This window comes from Exophiala xenobiotica (genome assembly GCF_000835505.1).
Source record: "Exophiala xenobiotica strain CBS 118157 unplaced genomic scaffold supercont1.3, whole genome shotgun sequence".
Classification (NCBI taxonomy): domain Eukaryota; kingdom Fungi; phylum Ascomycota; class Eurotiomycetes; order Chaetothyriales; family Herpotrichiellaceae; genus Exophiala; species Exophiala xenobiotica.
Window position 1 is genome coordinate 2,453,059 of NW_013562492.1, and position 19,267 is coordinate 2,472,325.

General features: G+C 51.4%; 6 protein-coding genes across 6 annotated transcripts; 4 read left to right on the forward strand and 2 right to left on the reverse strand.

The window, feature by feature from the left end:
* The first annotated feature begins 142 nt into the window (after positions 1-142).
* On the forward strand, positions 143-1,418 carry PV05_05126 (uncharacterized protein). Its single transcript, XM_013461597.1, has 2 exons — positions 143-398; positions 445-1,418. Exons 1-2 carry the CDS (start codon positions 339-341, stop codon positions 1,255-1,257), a joined length of 873 nt encoding a protein of 290 aa, XP_013317051.1. The 5' UTR covers positions 143-338; the 3' UTR covers positions 1,258-1,418.
* Positions 1,419-1,511: 93 nt separating this feature from the next.
* On the forward strand, positions 1,512-2,116 carry PV05_05127 (uncharacterized protein; the record flags this gene model as incomplete). Its single annotated transcript, XM_013461598.1, has 2 exons — positions 1,512-1,726; positions 1,750-2,116. 2 exons carry the CDS (start codon positions 1,512-1,514, stop codon positions 2,114-2,116), a joined length of 582 nt encoding a protein of 193 aa, XP_013317052.1.
* A 399-nt stretch (positions 2,117-2,515) lies between these two features.
* On the forward strand, positions 2,516-6,794 carry PV05_05128 (myosin-1). The gene is made up of 3 exons (XM_013461599.1): positions 2,516-2,692; positions 2,747-6,101; positions 6,161-6,794. Exons 1-3 carry the CDS (start codon positions 2,690-2,692, stop codon positions 6,595-6,597), a joined length of 3,795 nt encoding a protein of 1,264 aa, XP_013317053.1. The 5' UTR covers positions 2,516-2,689; the 3' UTR covers positions 6,598-6,794.
* A 624-nt stretch (positions 6,795-7,418) lies between these two features.
* PV05_05129 (uncharacterized protein) lies at positions 7,419-10,638 on the reverse strand (the record flags this gene model as incomplete). Its single annotated transcript, XM_013461600.1, has 2 exons — positions 7,419-10,552; positions 10,620-10,638. The coding sequence occupies 2 exons, from the start codon at positions 10,636-10,638 to the stop codon at positions 7,419-7,421; spliced, it is 3,153 nt and encodes a 1,050-aa protein (XP_013317054.1).
* A 1,339-nt stretch (positions 10,639-11,977) lies between these two features.
* Positions 11,978-15,246, reverse strand: PV05_05130 (uncharacterized protein). Its single transcript, XM_013461601.1, has one exon. The coding sequence runs from the start codon at positions 14,894-14,896 to the stop codon at positions 12,101-12,103; it is 2,796 nt and encodes a 931-aa protein (XP_013317055.1). The 5' UTR covers positions 14,897-15,246; the 3' UTR covers positions 11,978-12,100.
* A 1,767-nt stretch (positions 15,247-17,013) lies between these two features.
* PV05_05131 (tubulin alpha-2 chain) lies at positions 17,014-19,232 on the forward strand. Its single transcript, XM_013461602.1, has 5 exons — positions 17,014-17,220; positions 17,355-17,413; positions 17,477-17,784; positions 17,835-18,533; positions 18,586-19,232. Exons 1-5 carry the CDS (start codon positions 17,209-17,211, stop codon positions 18,858-18,860), a joined length of 1,353 nt encoding a protein of 450 aa, XP_013317056.1. The 5' UTR covers positions 17,014-17,208; the 3' UTR covers positions 18,861-19,232.
* The last annotated feature ends 35 nt before the right edge of the window (positions 19,233-19,267 follow it).

A 19,267-nucleotide genomic window follows, 5' to 3' on the forward strand; every position in this document is an offset into this window, starting at 1 on the left:
CGGTCGCAGTTACCTAGCACCCATAAACTGACGCTGCTTGTTTACTTTCGCCGTAAAGGGAAGTGACATTAGTGGCTTGGCACTATCGCCTCACTTAGTCAGCAGGTCCCCTCCCAGGTGCCTGAGAAAACCGCAGTCGGCGCTTCCACTGTGGACGGCTCCGAGCAAGCGAGAGCCTCGAAATGCCGTCTAACAACTCTATGCTTTCCTGAGTGCCAGTCCTATATGATATGATGACTTGTGAAAATGTGCTGAACAGAGCGATGGGATAGCTGGAATGTAAATGGCGTCCTTTGATCATTCGGGGTTTCGAAGCATCCTCGGTGGCCGGTCTCGATATGTCGCTTGCTTTGAAGTTTACCTCGCTCGCTGTCAGGACCTTTGCTAAGCCAATAGCTGTGAGTCCTGGACGCAGTGCGGATGACTGTACGCTGACATACACAGAACTTTATAAAGAGACAAGCACGCGAACATGAGGGCTTCCGCCGAACCTGCATTTCCTTTGCCCAAACCCTCCACAGAGTTGACATGCGATGGCGGATAGGTCTTTTGCAAGATGCAGCAGCCGTGGAAAAACAAGCTGCACGAGAAGCAAAAGCTGCGGAGGCCAAAAAGCACCAGCACAATATACCGACAGTCAAAACAGAAGCCCAGATGAAGGCAGAAGAGGAGGCAGCAGCAAAAGCAGCCAAAGAGTCATCTGAGCCTCCCAAACCCCGGCCGAAACCCAAGATCAGGCCGCTTTCCGAAGCCAAGGCTATCGAGTCGGGAGCCACCTTTATTAGCGAGACCTTTCTTTTTACCGTTGCGGCTGGCTTGATTGTTTTCGAGTCATGGAGGTCAGGCCGCAAAGAAAGCAGGCGACGAGACGACGTGGCTGAGCGCCTGAATGAATTGGAGGAATCTGAGAAAGCTGCCAGAAAAGCACTCGTGGAACTGGAGAGGGAAGTATTACGACTGCGCGCTAAAGAAAAGAATGGGAAGGCGAGCGACACCGTAAGGATACTGCCGCCAGAGATCTATGCGGAAGACAAGGACGAGGACAAAAAGGAGAAGCCTGCGGGCTGGTTTGCTCGAATCGCATCCCTAGTGTCTCGAGACAAACCAGATGAGGAAGCAACTGAGGCGTTAGCCACGAATACTCCTGGACCGGCTGAAAAGATTTTGGTTCAATCTGATAAAGCTCTGGAAGAAAAGCGTAAACACGCAGTTGAGGCAAGCGAGCAAGTGGCTGCGGAAGCAAAGAAAAAACGGTGAGAGCGGTTCAGTGGAGAGACGGTTTGCTGCTGGATGATGAGTCTGCCATCTTGGCGTCTCGAGTGTCTCATACATCGAGACTTGTATTTTCTCTCATCTCAGAAGTGTACAATTGATATGTAGGATACCCACTCTAAAATCAAGATATGATCACAGTCAGAGTCGCACCATCTTTCCGTCGTCGTCGAGAATGGCGGTCTCTCGAGCCTCAATTGACGACAGCCAGTACAGAGGACAGCAGCATTGCGTTCGATATGGCCATCCCATTGCCGAACGAGGTCTCTTCGATTCTAAACATCCTTCTCTTGTGGTCTTCTGACTCACTGCAACATAACAAGGAGCGAATTTGCTCCCGAGTGCCAAAACAGAGCCGACCTGGAGATCAGCAAGTCGCGCTGCTTGTTGATAACAGAGCCAACCGGACAGAAAACACGGAAATCTGGCAGCATTTCTCAGTCTTGCAGGATCAGTAAGTGGACAACAGGTTTCCAGAGTTATGCACTCTCTCATCAGAAGCAGACTCTTTGAGCCATGTGGCATGCCCATTGTTCTCGCTCTGTCTGTGGAGAGCATCCTACCTGTTTTGGAGCGATACATGAGAGAATTTGATGTCCAGCAAGAGAAGCAGCTGCAGAAAACATCCGACCTGACAACACTCGTTGCTCATGCAACTACTACGGCACCAATGCCGCCCCTCTCGGGACACGATGCGAACATCTTGACCAGCCACTTTCCCTCCCTTCGCCTTTTGGAGGAAGCCACAAGGACCAGCAGCGGGAGGAATAGTCTAGCAGAACTTCTCGGATCAGCCGTTGCGAGTAATATGGTTGACTTTTGGGAGGACGAATGGATCGCATGATCTAGCTTTGATCAAGAGACTCTGTCACCAATGGCTGTCGCTTGATACGGATAATGCTGTCAAAACTTCTGACAGGCGTGAACTGCGGCATATGGCTATTAAGAGGTATGTACGGAGTACACAGGCACACAAGGTAGAAATATGAAGCTGCCTAGAGCACAATGATGCAGCATCCACGAGCATCAAGGCTTCGCTGAAATCTCTTTGATGGCATACGTTGGTGATTGCGCGTCAAAATGTTACAGCCACAAAGCTGTGGCGATGCTGGGGGGTTGAGATTGGACCACCACAGCCACTCAGTCTCCGTATAGCAGCGCCTAGTTTCTAGTTTGCTGACCTAAGGTAATTCCGTTGCCGCCGTTGGTATGTCATACCGCAGCAATTGTAGGTCGCAGGTATCCCGTATACCCATCCACACCCTCTCTGATCGCGACCAGGGCCAGGCCTCCGGTTTTGTCTCTGGTTCACACAGTCTTCGTTCTTTTTCCGTACATACAATTTCACCTCCAGAGCGCGGACACCGTTATCATCCCGGAATCTTCGCGTATGTCCTGATCGCTCACTTCCACCAACATGGTAAGCCCTACGGCCACGATCACGCATAGAACCATCCTGACCTTCGGCGTCTAGGGCCAAACAAAGCGCCGCGAAGGCAAGTCCTCTCGCGCCCCAAAGGCCTCTCTTTTCGGAGGAGGAAAGTCCAGTCATGCAGATTCGGGACAGCCACAGATCAAGAAAGCCGCTTTCGAAATCACAAAGAAGAAAGAGGTGGGTGTTTCAGATCTCACGTTGTTGAGCAAAGTCTCCAATGAAGCAATCAACGACAACCTCAAGAAGCGATTCGAACATGGGGAGATCTACACCTACATCGGCCATGTGTTGGTCTCGGTTAACCCATTCCGGGATTTGGGAATCTACACCGATCAAGTGCTGGACTCTTATCGAGGCAGAAACAGACTCGAGGTCCCTCCTCATGTCTTTGCGGTCGCAGAGTCTTCATACTACAACATGAAAGCGTACAAAGAGAACCAGTGCGTCATCATTTCTGGAGAGTCAGGCGCAGGCAAGACAGAAGCCGCCAAACGTCTGATGCAGTACATTGCCAATGTCTCGGGTGGGAGCGATACCGGCATTCAGAGAGTCAAAGACATGGTCTTGGCTACAAATCCGCTTCTCGAGTCCTTTGGCAATGCCAAAACACTTCGAAATAACAACTCGTCTCGTTTCGGGAAATACCTAGAACTCGAATTCAATCAGAACGGGGAGCCCGTGGGGGCCAAAATCACAAATTACTTACTAGAGTCGTCGAGAGTCGTGGGTCAGATTACGAATGAACGAAACTTCCACATCTTCTACCAGTTTACGAAAGCAGCGCCGAAGGAGTACAGAGACACGTTCGGGGTTCAACAACCACAGGCATACGTATACACAAGCAGATCAAAATGTTTCGATGTACCTGGTATAGATGACGCCAGTGATTTCAAGGATACACTTCAAGCCATGCAGATTATTGGATTGGCCAAGGCTGAGCAAGACAACATCTTCCGCATGTTGGCAGCAATATTGTGGATCGGCAACATTACTTTCAGGGAGAACGACCAAGGTGGTGTTGATATTTCGGACCAGTCAGTGGTTGATTTCGTGGCTTATTTACTCGAAGTCGAGTCAGCACATGTTCACAAAGCCTTGACCATCAGAATCGTCGAAACTTCACGAGGTGGTGGACGACGAGGTTCCATATACGAATCGCCTCTCAACCCGGTACAGGCGATGGCAGTGCGGGACGCCCTTGCTAAGGCCGTCTATTTCAGACTTTTCGACTGGATCGTCGCTCGGACCAACGTCTCCTTGAGAGCTCAAGGCGCAGTCAAAAACACGATCGGTATCCTCGATATTTACGGATTCGAAATCTTCGAAAAGAATTCTTTCGAGCAACTGTGTATCAACTACGTCAACGAGAAGTTGCAACAGATCTTTATTCAATTGACACTGAAGGCCGAGCAGGATGAATATGCTCGCGAACAGATACAATGGACCCCGATCAAGTACTTCGACAACAAAGTCGTCTGCTCGTTGATCGAAGACAAGAGGCCGCCTGGTGTCTTCGCTGCACTCAACGATGCTTGCGCCACTGCACATGCTGATTCTGGAGCGGCCGACCAGACATTCGTTGGCCGTCTCAACTTTCTCTCCAGCAATCCAAACTTTGAGAACCGACAAGGCCAATTCATCATCAAACACTACGCGGGCGACGTGAACTACCAGGTTGCTGGAATGACTGACAAGAACAAAGATCAACTACTGAAGGATTTGCTGAATCTTGTTGGTGAGAGCTCGAATAGCTTTCTCCATGAGCTTTTCCCCAATCAGGTCGATCAGGATGATAAGCGCCGCCCACCGACCGCTGGCGACAAGATCAGAGCCTCCGCCAATGAACTCGTCGAGACCTTGATGCAAGCTCAACCCTCCTACATTCGAACCATCAAGCCCAACGAGAACAAGTCACCCAAGGAATACAACGAGCCAAACGTTCTGCATCAGATCAAATACCTAGGTCTTCAGGAGAACGTTCGAATTCGAAGAGCTGGTTTCGCCTATCGTCAAGCATTCGAGAAATTCGTCGAAAGATTTGCGCTACTCTCACCCAGACTTTCTTATGCAGGAGAGTATACATATACCGGCGATGTAAGGACAGCTTCAGAAATCATATTCAAAGACACAAGCATTCCACCAGAAGAGTATCAGATGGGTGTCACCAAAGCTTTTATCAAAAGTCCGGAGACGTTGTTCGGCCTGGAGCATATGAGAGATCGATACTGGCACAACATGGCAATTCGTATCCAACGAGCCTGGAGAAATTATCTTCGATATCGTGCTGAAGCCGCGACAAGGATTCAGCGATTTTGGCGCAAATCCAAAGTCGGTGTCAAGGAAATCGAGTTCCGAGATCAAGGACATCAACTACTTGGAGGCCGAAAAGAACGTCGCAGATACAGTTTGCTTGGATCGAGACGCTTCTTTGGCGACTATCTAGGTCTCAACATGCCAGGCGGTCAGGGTCGTGTCCTCCGAGATGCAATCAATTTGAATCCGCAGGAACGATGCGTCTTCTCGTCCCGTTGCGAACTGTTGGTGGCGAAGTTTGGGAGGTCCTCCAAGCCCCTACCCCGGATTCTGGTTCTCACCAACAAATCAGTCTACATTGTGGTGCAAGCTGTGGTGAACAACCAGCTTCAGATTTCGTCCGAAAGGACGATACCTGTTGGGGCAGTCAAATACATTTCGACATCGAATCTTCGTGATGACTGGTTTGCACTCGGTGTCGGTTCTCCCCAAGAGCCTGATCCTTTGATCAGTTGCGTCTTCAAAACGGAGTTTTTCTTGCAATTTAAGACCGTCGCAGTCGGAGGCATGAATCTCAAGATCGGCCCTACAGTCGAGTACAATAAGAAGCCAGGCAAACCTGCATCCGTCAAAGTGCAGAAAGACCCTGCAGTCCCCAGAGACGACGTATACAAATCCGGAACGATCCATGTTCCTCAAGGCGAATCACCAAACTCGGTTTCAAGACCTACTCCTCGTGGCAAAGCAATTGCTAAGCCCATCACCAGTGGCAAGCTGCTTCGACCTGGTGGCCCAGGTGGTCAGCCTTCGAAAGCAGCCACACGGCGACCCGTTCCAGCAGCTAGACCGGCTGCACAAACTCCACGCCCCGTCCCTGCTCCTGCCCCTGCTGCCACCTCTATTCACCATGCCGTCACTTCTCACCCAAACGGTCCTTCATCTCATGCCCGTAACGAGTCCGCATCCTCAATTGGCCGGGCCGGTCCTCCCCCACCGCCACCTCCCCCGCCCGCAGCTGCTCCAGCTGCTGTACCATCCAAACCTCAAGCCAAAGCCAAGTACGACTTCAACTCGCCGAATGACAACGAGTTGAACATCAAGACGGGCGACATTGTGGAGATCCTGAAGAAGGAAAACAATGGTAAGTCCTAACGACGACTCACTTTGGTGGTAGAGGAGGGCTGCTAACGTGTATTCTAGGCTGGTGGCTCTGCAAGAACATCCAAACCCACAAGGAAGGCTGGACACCGACAGCCTATGTGGAGGAAATCGAGCAAGTTCGTGCAGCTCCCCCACCACCACCACCTCCTCCGGCCGCACCTCCTCGTGCCGTACCGACGCCGGTCGTTGCCAACGGCCATACTCGACCTTCTGCGCCACCGGTTGGGGCGAAGGCGAAGCCCACCCCACCGGCACCACCAGCCAAAAGACCGGTGCCTGCTGCGCGGAAGCCCGCAGCATCGCCGGCGAGAGATAGCGGGATGAGTCTGGGCACAGGCAGTGGGACGGATTCAGGCCGTGCGACACCGAACAGTATTGGTGGTGGCAGCCTGGCTGGAGGGCTGGCCGAGGCCTTGAGGGCACGACAGAGTGCGATGAGTGGGAGGCATGGAAAGGATGAGGACGATGATTGGTAGGAGTACAGTAGAGTTAGAGCAAGGCGTGACTTGAAAAAGATGGACTTCGGTAGGAGTGGTGGAATCATGTAGTATGAACGATTATGACAAGGACGGAAGATAGCAAAAAAGGGATTGTTATTGCTCTTCTTGTTGTCATTGTTGTTCTCAAGTGTCTTGCATAGAGGTTCGTTGTCACCATACATATTAAAGTTTCATCGTTAAAGCCTTGCGTCCATGTATAGAGACTATTTAACTTAGGCCCAAGAGCTTACGATGAGTGCATACCTAGGTAAGGTTACAGGTTTGGATGGCATTTTCGGGTGTGCAGGAAGTAACAAGCAAGCAAGCACGAGCGAGAGCACGGGGGAGTGAATGAGTTGAGTAAAGACTCTTTTTTTCATTTTGTACAACGATCTCATCTGGACCCTTTCTTCGAACCCCTTTCTCTGGGTTCGGGAACTATCTGAAAGCAAGGCCTTTTCGCCATTGTCGCCATTTTCACTGAATTCATCTCTTCACCAACTGGGGTTTTGTGGGCATCCGAAATCAATCCTACACTTCACTTCCCTGAAAGTATCAATCCAGTTGAAGCGGGAGTGTCCGAGGACAGCACGGCGTTCAACCTTGCTGGATGAAATTTTCTCTTCCCCATGTCACAACAATTAAACCACCATTGAGTGCGGATTGCCGGCACTTCTTGGAGATTGAAGGTTGATATCATTCTTTGTTCTCCACCGATTGAACGAAAAAAAGAGCGAGCAAGCATGTCCTGTGCACACCTAGTTCCCAGTCGTCGTTGAGATTGGGATAGCCAGGTATGACGGTGGCTAGGTCATCGATCAGACGAAGTCTGGCACAGCCCAGTCGAGGGATTCTGAGCGTTCTTTGACGGCGCGGTTGTGACTGTTGTTGTAGCAGCCGCAGGAGGTGTCACATCGATGAACAGATGTGCCATTGTGCTGCATGTGCCCGTCCGCATCACAAGTGTAGCCCCAACGGTTGCGGCAGCGCGAAGTGAGTTCTTCAAAGCCAGGAACGATTGCATCGCGGGCAGATCGGCCTTTGCACACCAAGTCGAAGTCGTCACTGCCTGGTGAACGCGTCGAAAGATCGTCGCTCGCCCATGGGGCTCGGCAGCGACATCCTTGCGAGCACTGGGCTTCGCCAGGACCGCTCCAGTGCAATGCCGGCACGAGACGACCAAAGTCTGGGGACGGAGGATTGCAAGTGTAGGACTTCGCTACGCAATGGACGGTCAAGGACGCGTTGAATCGATTTCCAGAATAGCAAGCCATGTGGTAAAGTGACTCGGAGCGCTTGACGGGGTCTCCTGTCTCAGTTCCCTTCAGATCCTTCTCCTCGGGAGGATTGTTTTTTGGAGGATCTCGCTGTTCGGGTGAGAGTGGCACTGCGCCCGGAGGGCATTGACCAGTGTGACTGTTTGTGGGAACGCAAATCTGAGAAGGGTCTTGGTCAACGCAGTTGCAAATCTGTTGGCAGACAAAGTCCCAGCCACGGAAAGTGACGTGAGAGCCGTCACAGGAGTAAGTAAAAGGCGATTTTCGACAAGTGCTGGTATGTTGCTTGTTGATGCAAATCAACACCCACTTGGCTTGTGCCTCACTAGCATCATCTTCATCTCTCTTGATGATTGCAGGGGGACCAGAGGGTTCTGGTGAAAACATGTCTGGTGGAGGACCTCCGGATGAGCCTGGCGCTGGAAACCAGAGGTTCGCATTGTGATCGACTTCTGCATCTGTGAAGTTGCCAATGAAATCGGTCAGCATCTCTCCTTCGATCTTGTAGACTGAATTGCCGTCAACGTAGCACTCTCCATGGTTGGCTGGATCTGGTCCGACGGTGCAGTAGCGAGGCTGAGGAGATACCCGAAGATCGATACATTTGCAGATGTCGTCGCAAATTGAATCATGGGATTGGGCAGTGAGATTGCCTGCGTGGCAGCAGTATGTGAATGGCGAACGGTTGCATGTCCGAGTGTGATCGCCGTTCTGGCAAAACAAGAGGGTGCGACCTGGTGATTGAGCTGCATCATTCTCTGGCGCCGCTGGGAGCTGCAGATCTCGCCGAGCACGCGTATGCGAGAAGTCCAACGTGCCATCCGAGAGGGTGACAGCGTCTTTCAGGTAGCCGATGAACGTGCCGTTCTCATGTTCGACAGCGTCTTTGCTGACGAAACATGCAACTGCAACGTAGTTGGTGAACTCGCAGAACTTTTGCTTCAGGCTCACACACTTGCAGTTTGCACTGCAGAAAGCATCGTATCTCTGGTAGATGACCTTTCCGTTGGCGTTACAGGAATATGGAACGGCCAGGCAGTTCGACGTTCTTGCTTTGTCAATACAGACCAAAGCGTAATCATGATACATGTCGTCAAGGTCTGCGTCACGCTGTGAAAGAGCTTGATTGCCCTCCGATGGCGTTCCATCGTCGACGGTCAGCACATGAGTGTCTCTCTTGGAAGCACAAACGAGTTTGGGACCCTTGCCCGCGTTGATAATGACACAGCCCTTCGCTGGCTTAAGGCTCTTGCATTCACAGACCATGTCGCAGAAATAGTCGGATAATTTGTAGGATACTTTGCCGGCCGAGCTGCAGAAATAGGTTCGCTTCTCGCATCTGGTAGTACCGTCTCTGTCAGCGCAGACTAACGCGTAGTCGTGGTCGGCGGCATCTGAGTCTCGGCGTGACATGGTCACTGACGTTGGAACCAGGTCGGTCTCGCTCGATGGCAAAGATCTGGGAAGAGTCAAAGTGCCATTGGTGTGGATGACTGCATCACCGAGACTGCCAATCGCCTCGAGTTGAGAATTCATGACAGTGCCGTCGCCTGAGACAACACATGTAGTCAATATGACCCCATGTATACAAGGGCGAGGGGCAAGGTTGACACATATGCACTCTCGCTCACAGAAGCTGGCTTCTTCTCCTTTGTGCCGGAGCTTTCCTTCTGAAGTGCAGTAATAGCCATAATCTGAGTGCTGGCAGCCGTTCGTCGCTTCCCTACTGCTCTCGCAGACTAAGGAGTAATCATGCTTCGCCAGGGCATCACGAGACTGGAGCAAGGATTCAACGGAGTCACTTGCAGTCGCAGTGGCATGGGGGAAGGCAGGGGTGACTGCTGTGGTGCCAAATGACAGGGGAGCTGTAGCTGAAGGTCGCCCGGACATGACTGAAGGGTGACCATATTGACTGGTGCCAGTATGACTACCAGTGGCATGAGGTATGTTAGAACGGGTCAAGGTATGACCATTGTGACCTGACTGATGGAAGCCAGTAGCACCAGGTATGACCATAGTGTGGCTTGGAGGAGCGCCGTGCGAACCCGAGGGATTCCAATCATGCCATTCGTGATGAGCAGCTGCAGAATGCGGACGTCCAAACGGCGGACCATGACCCTGCGGAGCAGTGTCGGTGTGGCCGTGAAAGCCGGATGGATGGTGACTGGGCATGGCACGGCGGGTCAGAGACGCGTGGTCGTGGATAATTGAAGTGTGACTGTGATGACCAGATCGGTGTGGACCGCCTGCTAGATCTGAAGTACCAATGTGACCGTGATGCACAGAGTGGTGAGGACCACCAGAAAGATCTGAAGTGCCGGTGTGGCCATGAGGATGAGATGAAGGGTGACTGGGTAGATCACGGACAGTCAGAGGCGCAGGGTCGTAGACAACTGAAGGATGACCAAGGTGATCAGATCGGTGAGGACCGCCAGGGAGATTTGGAGTGCCAGTGTGAGTGTGATGACCAGATCGATGCTCATCAGAGTGGTGAGAATTGCCAGGTGCTCCGGGAGTGCCAGTGTGAGTGTGGTGACCAGAAGCCGGACCAGCGACAGGCAAAGTGCCAGTGTGATCATTGTGATCAGATCGAAGAGGACCAGCGTAGAGGAGACCAGGGAAGAGGCAGAGGACCAAGGTGACGACGCAGGCAAAGCCTGGTGGCCGACCTGCACCTGCGGAAGATGGAGTTAGTAAGGTGTCTCGTTTCAGTCTGGGGGGCGCGTCGCGTTCTTTGCTCACCTTTCATCTTGATCTTCATCACCGCGACAAGCTTACGCAAGCTTTGTCGACGATGCGTTTGTTACGCGCGAGCGCGAGAGCGAGAGCGAACGGATTGGGTGTTGTGGAGTAAGGATGTGATGGGCATTGATGCTTTGAGAGCAAACGGATTGTTGATGTTGAAGGTGGGGGCAGAAAGAAGATGTGTATGTGTGAGAGAGAAAGGCAGATACTTATAGACAGAGAGACAATAACATATGCCGGCGGGCAGCGGGCGGTCGGTGAGGTGAAAGCAGGTGAAGTGAAGTGAATGCTTGACTTACAGCTATTCGGTCGGCATGGGGATCCGAAACCTCAGGCTGGACTTCACTCTGGAGACGTGATTCTGAGGGCAAAGTGAAAGAATTCTCAGCTCGTCCTCAAAGTGACCTACAAAGAATTTATCTCCTGGAATCTGTGGATGTTCTTACTTTCAAAGTAAACCCGTGGTATACACAATGGCTCGAAGACAACCAATCCTCTGTCTTGCGACGCTGTCCAGCTTGTCCTTGACGACGACGTCGGCTTGCGATTAGGTATCTTCAGACAGTGAACACGAATATCACGGCGCTGAAGAGACAGAACATGACATGTTGTTGTCCTGGCAGGCTCAACGACATCCCCGTCATCGATGTGTTGAATCAGCGCATCGCCAGCCTCGTCGCCGACAGCCCGTATACCAAGTCAGAGTCTGGACTTTTTCATACTTCTTCAGATGAACAAGAGCCAACAAGCATCGGCAAGAGACAACTTCCCTGAGATATATTGTTACGGCGCCATGGTACAGGCTAACTCTTCTCGGTGACTTCCATTGAACGCGGCAGCATATCGAAGCCTAGTAGTATCTGCTTTCCATGCTGTGATGCCGGCCAAGCATTATTGCCTTCTGATCATGTTCGAAAGCCCGAGACCCCAACACTTAGCTGTCTTCCTGATGGCATATGCGACCGATGTTGGCGGATTGTTGCCATATCCGCAAAATTCTATTAGGGACGTTGAACGAAAGTTGTCACCCCTGCTGGTGGCGCCAAAATATCACACCGTCTGACAAGCAACGCTCTCCTGCATCACAAAACGAATGCCTTTCTCCAACCCAGCCTCGTACTGTATGTTTTCTCGCTTTATATATCCCGTCAAGCCTTAGTTACGTATCTTCAGAATAGATTTGATGGCCTTCTTGTAAGATGAACGCTTCTCTGGCTCTGACAGCAAGGCTGGTCAAACATTTCCAGCTCTCCGGATTGATGAGCACCGATGGGATGGCATCGATGAGCGTCAGACTGGGGTTTTTTTTTAGAGGGCAACATACAAAAGAGGACCGACTTGGGAATAGCGCGAAATGTCAATGTACAACCAGCCTTTGAGCTGGATAGCCTTTTGGCCTATTGATACCTTCTATGTCTAACCGTCATTACAGTGTCGTCAACGCTCAAAACCACTGACAAATCCATCAACTCCCTCACTCACGTCCGCATGGACGGGAATGCTTCATTTGAACCCGTTCGAACTGCTTGACCTTGTTCCGCCAATGATTCACGTCGTAGATCACTACTGCCCCTTGGGCGGCCTAGACGGCTCAAGAAGCGGTTTCGATGAGTGTCCTGACTGCTGACCGAGGCTCGGTGAGGTCCTCCAAAGCTTTGCGTGGTTGATCGTCTTAGTATCCCACTCATGGCGTGAGGCTGCTGATCCATCGAGCTGGATCTCCCAGCGGCTTCACGATCTCGAGATGATGATAATCTCCGTTCCTCCTCAATTCTGTTCCTGTCGCGAATGTATTGATCGTATTCAGGACGCCCACGAGTTTCGTAAACATCACTCAGCTGATCTCCAGAACTGATGTCGCTCATGCCGAGAGAAAAGTCCACACGTCGGGACATCTGAGAGAGAGATTCACCTCGCGGACGCCCGAGCTGACCCGTACTAGGGCGCCGTCGGAGGTTCGAGGGGTGGTGTTGTGGCGCTCCTGCTACAGGAGTCTGCTGAATTGTTTCACCAGTAATCGAACTGGGAGGATGCCCACCATTTGGATCAAGGTGGCCATTTCCAAACAACGGGGGTGCACCAGGAGGTGATTGCAGATACAGCGGCGTATCCGATGTCCAACCAGCTTGGTTCTTCCGAGGTCCTTCGATTCCGAGGTTTTGCATTTCCACCATCAAGGCGCAGATGAACTTGTTTCGTCTTTGAAGACGAATCAATTCGTTTTGCCAGTTCGACTTGTAAAAGAAGACGACGTTGAGGACGAGCGAGTATACTTCTTGGACGTCCCGAAGCTCGGTGAGGATTTTGCCTTGATACTCACGCTTCTCAGCTATGACGAAATCAAGCAGAGCGGCCCGTAGACCTTCGATTTGCTCAATGGTAGTGCCAAACTTGATGACAATAGGCACAGCCTCAGCCAGGCCTCCGGAACGACGTTGGTTCAGAATGAACAGTGTGTTGAGGTATGAGTTTGGCGCCTGAACAATATGTCCTTCCATCTTCTTGAACTCGGTGTAGAGGAGGGATATCTCCTTGACGTAGTAGTCGTCACCTTTGCCCATGGATCCAGTATTACCATAGACCGACACTCTGTCTCCAACATCAAACGGATGCTTGACGAAGACAAAAATGCAGGATTGAAGGAATTCCTGTGCCGTGGTACTGAACAGCCAGGATAAGCCGAGCACAAGAGAGCCGGCAGAAGTCAGGACGCCAGCTGCGGCGGTGGAAATAAGGGAAAGGAAGACCAGTATGGTGATGATGAAGACGATGAACAGAAGGACGCTATCCAGCTTGCTGACGACCGAGTCCAAGTCTTTCAATGAAGCCGTGATGGATTTCCGCTCCCTTCCGATTTCCACACACACGGCTTCAAGTTCTTCCATTGAAATATCCCCATTCATGTCCTTATCAAACATGCTGAAGGCTGCTTCGGCTTCCTCGTCGTTATCGAAGGCCGCCGTGAGGTCCTCGGCCGAAATGGATTCCAAACCCTCTCGGACGAACGTTCGGTACAGACGACGAGCTAGGACCTGAGAGCCGCTGACAGAATTGAGAAGAGACAAGATGACTTGCGAAGGGTGGCCGCTCTTAGCGACTTGTTTGCCAGTGAAATCCCCTGCCACGGTACCGGCCACATCCCCCACTTTCGCAACCACTTTGCTCACAGCCTGACCAGCTTGAGCGACGTACATAGCAGGAGTTCGGGTACCAGAGGCACTTCCTTGGGGCTTCTCTTCGAATTCGGCGTCCTCCATGGCTATCCTGGCCTTGGAGTAAATGTACAGCTTCGTCAGACTTCCGATTTGAAATTTGTTGATCTCAATCCGGTCGGAGTATTGACGAAGGTGAAAAGAAATTGCGATCAATTGGATAATGATCTTTTCGAAAAAGTTCAGGGTGGCTGCAACAAGGCCAGAAACAAGAACCTTGTTCATGACGTCTTGCCAGTGCGGATGAGGCTCGCTGCCACTAGCGATGTGGTTTCTCATCGTAGGCAAGAAGGATATCTCAATGCCTAGCCACCAAAAGAATATAGTCGCTGGAAGTTCCAGAGCTCTTCCTAAGTCGCGCCATTTCTTGGCGTTGTTGCTAAACAGGCTTGCGATGACGCCCAGAGGATATGGGATCGACCAAGCTGCGAGTCGGCCGGCCCAGAGTGTCAACCAGACGATCTCAAGCCAAACACCGAACCAGAAGAGCTCAACGCCTCCAACATTGGCATTTTGAGCCCTGGGCAGGAACGCGCCAATGAGGATCGGTATGAGGAGTAGGGCGAAGACAGGAATGATGTAGGTAAAATAGCGAACAAGGAAGCTCGACTGGTGGATGTATTTGAAGAATTTGGAAGTTCTGGTGGTGGGATTCTCGGGCGGCTTGTAGATGGCCGTGCGTTCATGAATGGGATTGGTGGCGGCGTCGAAATCATCGATCGGTTCAGGGCCGTTTCGTGATCTCGAACGGTGAAGTTGGGCAGACCGGCGGCCTACAGACTGTCTGGATTCAGTTGAGACCAGTCTTTCGGCTTTCTGCATCAAAAGTTCGTCCTCCAGCCGGTGGGCTTCCTCCCTGGTTTTCGAAGGTGAAGGCCTGGCATCGTCGAAGCGAGCATTGGTATCTCGGCGGGTTTCGACTCTAAGACGATTGCGTAGTTGCTCCGGTTCGATTGAGTGTTCTGGCGCGTCGGTAACCGCTGTTTCGTCATCATCGTCTGATGATCGATGAGTAGGAGGGTGGAAGTCTAGTCGGGGGAGTTCTTGGACCGGTGTAGACATGGTGTAGTCTGCTAGGTGGTCGAAGAGTAGAAAAGGTAACGCGTGTTTGGTGTCGAAGTGTTGTGTTTCTTAGTGTCCTTCTCTTCCAGAGGAGTAGAACCCGTGTCTCTTCAATAGCCAGCCAGTGGCTCCAGAAAAAGTGAAGAGGAGTGTATTCGTCGTGCAAGTCGTGTGCTCTTGGGATGTCCAAGAAATTAGTGGAAGAGGATTTGGAGGAGAGCAGAAGACGAAAGAAATGTCGGACAGAAAAGGAACCCGGGTTGAAGTCGATTGAAGTGCCCCGAGTGCATTAGAAGAGAGAAATCTATGGTTGAGGAAACAAGAACGCGAGTGTTACGGGGACCGAAAAGATGAGCGACTGCACTTTTTGAATTGAGGAGTTTACTATTGACGTCGACCCATTGAGGGCAAAAAGCATGACACCGTCTGACAAATTAGAGCTCGACTGCTCTACTGAAGTTGTTAACACTCGGGTTGGTGGGGGCTGTCAGACTGCGCAGATTTTTCTGAACCATCCATGCCATCTTCAGGGACCACAGTTTTCGGCGCACATGTTTTGGCGAGCGCTCAATCATCAGCGCGGTGACCAGGATAACGGGGCGCTGGACTTCTAGCCAAGAGCGCTAGGGGTTAAACAACAGTGGGCAGCGCCTAAAATCCAGGTCCTCAGCGCCCGAAAGCTGGCTGATCTTTACCCCTGACAAGGCCTACTGGATACCGACACGCACCCAACACGAAGCTCTTACGCAGACATGCTTTTGGTGGGGAGCTCTGCACAGACCAATTGAACGCCATGTACATCATTTTCGCCGCTTGCTGTTTCGAAAGATCGATCGGAAAGCTCCAGTGTCTGTGCACAAAGTGCTCGGCCGTAATTCATATTAATTAATGCCTCGTCAGAGAATTGTGCAATCCTCTTATGAGCATCATCTCCTGGCTGGAGAAAGAACCCCTTGTGAATTCCTGTATCTCAGATTCCATCTTTCTTGCGATAACCAGGTACCTTGGCCGATTGGACTTCGGCTAGACTCTCTGACGGCCGGCTTCGACCCTGCAGCATACAGTATCACATTATTAGGCGATTCACCACCTACATTAGTTTCCTGCAATACAAGAAGGCGGTTTTTCAGCTCGCTTATAATTACCATTCGTCTTTTGGCAGCTGATGGCAGCGTCAATACGATGGGGCATTTGAGCTTGGACTGGACTTGGGTTTGAAACACCCAGGCAGATTTAAATAGCACCGAAGCTCAATGGTCATGTCTTTCAACTTGTCGGTTTCATGATAGACGCATACTGCCGTCGTCAGCCCCAACGAATCAGAGCCTTGTCTGCGCATCAGAATGTCAGACTGGCGATTGAGTATTTCTCCGAATATATGTTGAATATTCCAATAACTGGGGCGAGGCGCATTGCCGCCATGCATTGACAGTACTCTGCATGTTTGGGTGACCGGTATGACTATAATCGAGAACCTTGATACATGTTCTCTCATACCTTAGTATGCACAGTAAATCAGAAAGACATCGTGGGGGGAATTCACCCGACATTGCGTGATCTTACGAGTATTCGTAATTAGGCTGGGTGTAGATCTCCCGTTTCCGGACAGGGAAGCCCAGCAGGGGGAGATTTCCCACGTAGCTGAATATACAAGTCACGACAAGTATATAACACCAAGCGATAACGGCACTGTGGTGATGCACGAGCGTGTCGTCGAGCGTCTTTCTTCGCATCGAGCAAGACGATACCTACCTAGATACGGATACATGGGCACGCATCTTCCCAAGGGAAGCAATAGAGTGCCGACTACTGACAGAATTAGTCGTGACCTTAAGTACTGTAGAGTTGCTGAGGAGACTCCTTACCTGTTGCCATTCTCAGGATTGTCTGGTGCATGCCTCTGCAGACTGCTAGACAGTGTTCTGTAGTTCTTCGACTTCAACAGGGACAAATTGAAGCTCCGTATACAACAATAGGAGTCAAGAAAATACTCCGTGTCCGTAGTACCCCTGGGTGCCCTGCCTGGGGTGCCTGGAGGCTTGCAGAGGTGACAAGAGCAGTTCAAGGGCCGCCTTGGCGAATGTTTGGCTGTTTTTGTTGACGCGCCAATCACAAAACTGCACTCGATAACAATCATCTTCGTTCCGCGCACGAACTCTCCTAAACAGCCTGCGCTGCTTTCCTTTCAGTCTGTCGTGTTTCCCCCATCCACAACATCAACAGATCTTGTCTGGTTCCAAGACTCACCTGCTCACGGTGTCTGAACTTCTGATCTGTACAGCGCCTGCCATTACTTTGCAGAATCACCCAGAATGCGTGGAGAAGTAAGTGTTGCCTATTGTTTATGTACCCCGTGCTCGACCCCTCCACAATTACTCAAAACCACATCGACAAAAATGCAAAGCCATCGACGGACATCATCTCCTTCGCATTTCGCGCATACTGACTCCTTCTATAGGTCTGCCACCTGCACATTGGCCAGGCCGGCACTCAGCTTGGCAATGCCGCTTGGGAACTGTATGAGCCCCAGACGCGCCCACCGCTATTTCGAATTTCTGGATAGCTAATCCTCCACATCAGATACCTTCTCGAGCACGGTCTGAAGGCTGATGGTCGACCTGACCCTGATGCCAATGTCGGCGATCCTGGTTCTTTTGAGACTTTCTTCACCGAGACCGGCAACAACAAACACGTTCCCCGTTCCATTTTCGTGGATCTCGATCCCTCCCCAATTGACGAAATTCGAACCGGTCCGTACAGACAACTCTTCCACCCCGAACTCTTGATTAGTGGCAAGGAGGATGCTGCAAACAACTACGCTAGAGGTCATTACACGGTTGGCAAAGAGCTGGTCGATGATGTCTTGGACAAAATCCGTCGCGTCGCAGGTAAGACTACCAGCCAGAGGACGCTGCTCAATTGACTGACATACTTGAAGACAACTGCACATCCCTGCAAGGGTTCTTGATCTTCCACTCCTTCGGCGGTGGCACGGGCTCCGGTTTTGGTGCTCTTCTCCTCGAGAGATTGTCTGTCGACTACGGCAAGAAGTGCAAGTTGGAGTTCGCCGTCTACCCTGCGCCTCAAGTCTCGTCGTCCGTCGTTGAACCATACAACGCGGTTCTCTCGACTCACAGCACTATCGAGCATGCCGATTGCACCTTCTTGGTGGACAACGAGGCTGTCTACGATATTTGCCGTCGCAATCTTGACATTCCTCGACCAGACTACGAACACCTCAACCGTCTCATTGCTCAAGTCGTCTCCTCTGTTACCTCCAGCTTACGATTCGATGGTGCTCTCAACGTCGACTTGAACGAGTTCCAGACCAACTTGGTGCCATATCCTCGCATTCACTACCCCCTCATCAGCTATGCACCGGTTATCTCAACCAAGAGATCTTCTCATGAGAGCTTCAAGGTACAGGACCTTACTCTGCAATGCTTTGAGCCAAGCAACCAGATGGTGGTGTGCGATCCTCGTAACGGCAAATACATGGCTGTGGCGCTCCTGTACCGTGGTGATGTCGTTCCTCGCGACACAAATGCCGCCATTGCTTCACTCAAAGCCAAGTCTAGCTTTCATTTGGTCGACTGGTGTCCTACTGGCTTCAAGGTCGGAATCAACTACCAGCCTCGTAAGTTTGGTCTAAATGTCTCCTCACCGGTCTTGTTACTGACGTCTTCCAGCCATGCCTGTCCCTGGTGGTGAACTTGCCAAGGTTGACCGCTCCGTCAGCATGCTCTCCAACACCACTGCAATCGCCGAAGCCTGGAGCCGACTTGACCACAAATTCGATCTCATGTACTCCAAGCGTGCATTCGTTCATTGGTATGTTGGTGAGGGTATGGAAGAAGGTGAATTCTCAGAAGCTCGAGAAGATCTGGCTGCTTTGGAGAAGGACTACGAAGAGGTTGCCAGCGATAGCTTGGAAGCCGAGGATGATGGTGGCGCCGAATACTAGCTTCTTCGACCCGCAAATGCTTGCTCTGAATGAGAAACACCATGAGAACCCAGGCAGCAATCGAATGCAGTCGCCTGTACGCAAGCCGACAGAATCCCCGGAACTTCAGCAGCGGATGTGACTGCGATATTGGATCAGAACATCATGGCCCGCACTTCACGCGCGGAGAAATTTGGTGAATTAATGGATCCAACGAGGTATGAAAGCATGAAAGTTAATGCACAGATTGAGAATTAGCACAGACTTGTATTGGCACTTCAAATTGGAGGTCTGCTGGTTGTGGACATGAATCTTTTTACTCCTGCAGATGCATAGCCTGGGCTAGCCACTTTGTAGTGAGATAGAATTGCAACATCAGATTCCCAAACCCCAGCCGTGTTTTTCCCTTCCTCCGGCGACAGCCCAAC

Excerpts from the sequence above, each read along its gene's own strand:
- PV05_05126 (XM_013461597.1), top strand. The coding sequence starts at position 339 with ATGTCGCTTGCTTTGAAGTTTACCTCGCTCGCTGTCAGGACCTTTGCT. Across the intron at positions 399-444 it reads CCTTTGCTAAGCCAATAGCT|AACTTTATAAAGAGACAAGC; the intron begins GTGAGTCCTGGA and ends TGACATACACAG.
- PV05_05128 (XM_013461599.1), top strand. Across the intron at positions 6,102-6,160 it reads CCTGAAGAAGGAAAACAATG|GCTGGTGGCTCTGCAAGAAC; the intron begins GTAAGTCCTAAC and ends CGTGTATTCTAG.
- PV05_05130 (XM_013461601.1), bottom strand. The coding sequence starts at position 14,896 with ATGTCTACACCGGTCCAAGAACTCCCCCGACTAGACTTCCACCCTCCT.
- PV05_05131 (XM_013461602.1), top strand. Across the intron at positions 17,785-17,834 it reads CAAAATCCGTCGCGTCGCAG|ACAACTGCACATCCCTGCAA; the intron begins GTAAGACTACCA and ends ACATACTTGAAG. Across the intron at positions 18,534-18,585 it reads CGGAATCAACTACCAGCCTC|CCATGCCTGTCCCTGGTGGT; the intron begins GTAAGTTTGGTC and ends GACGTCTTCCAG.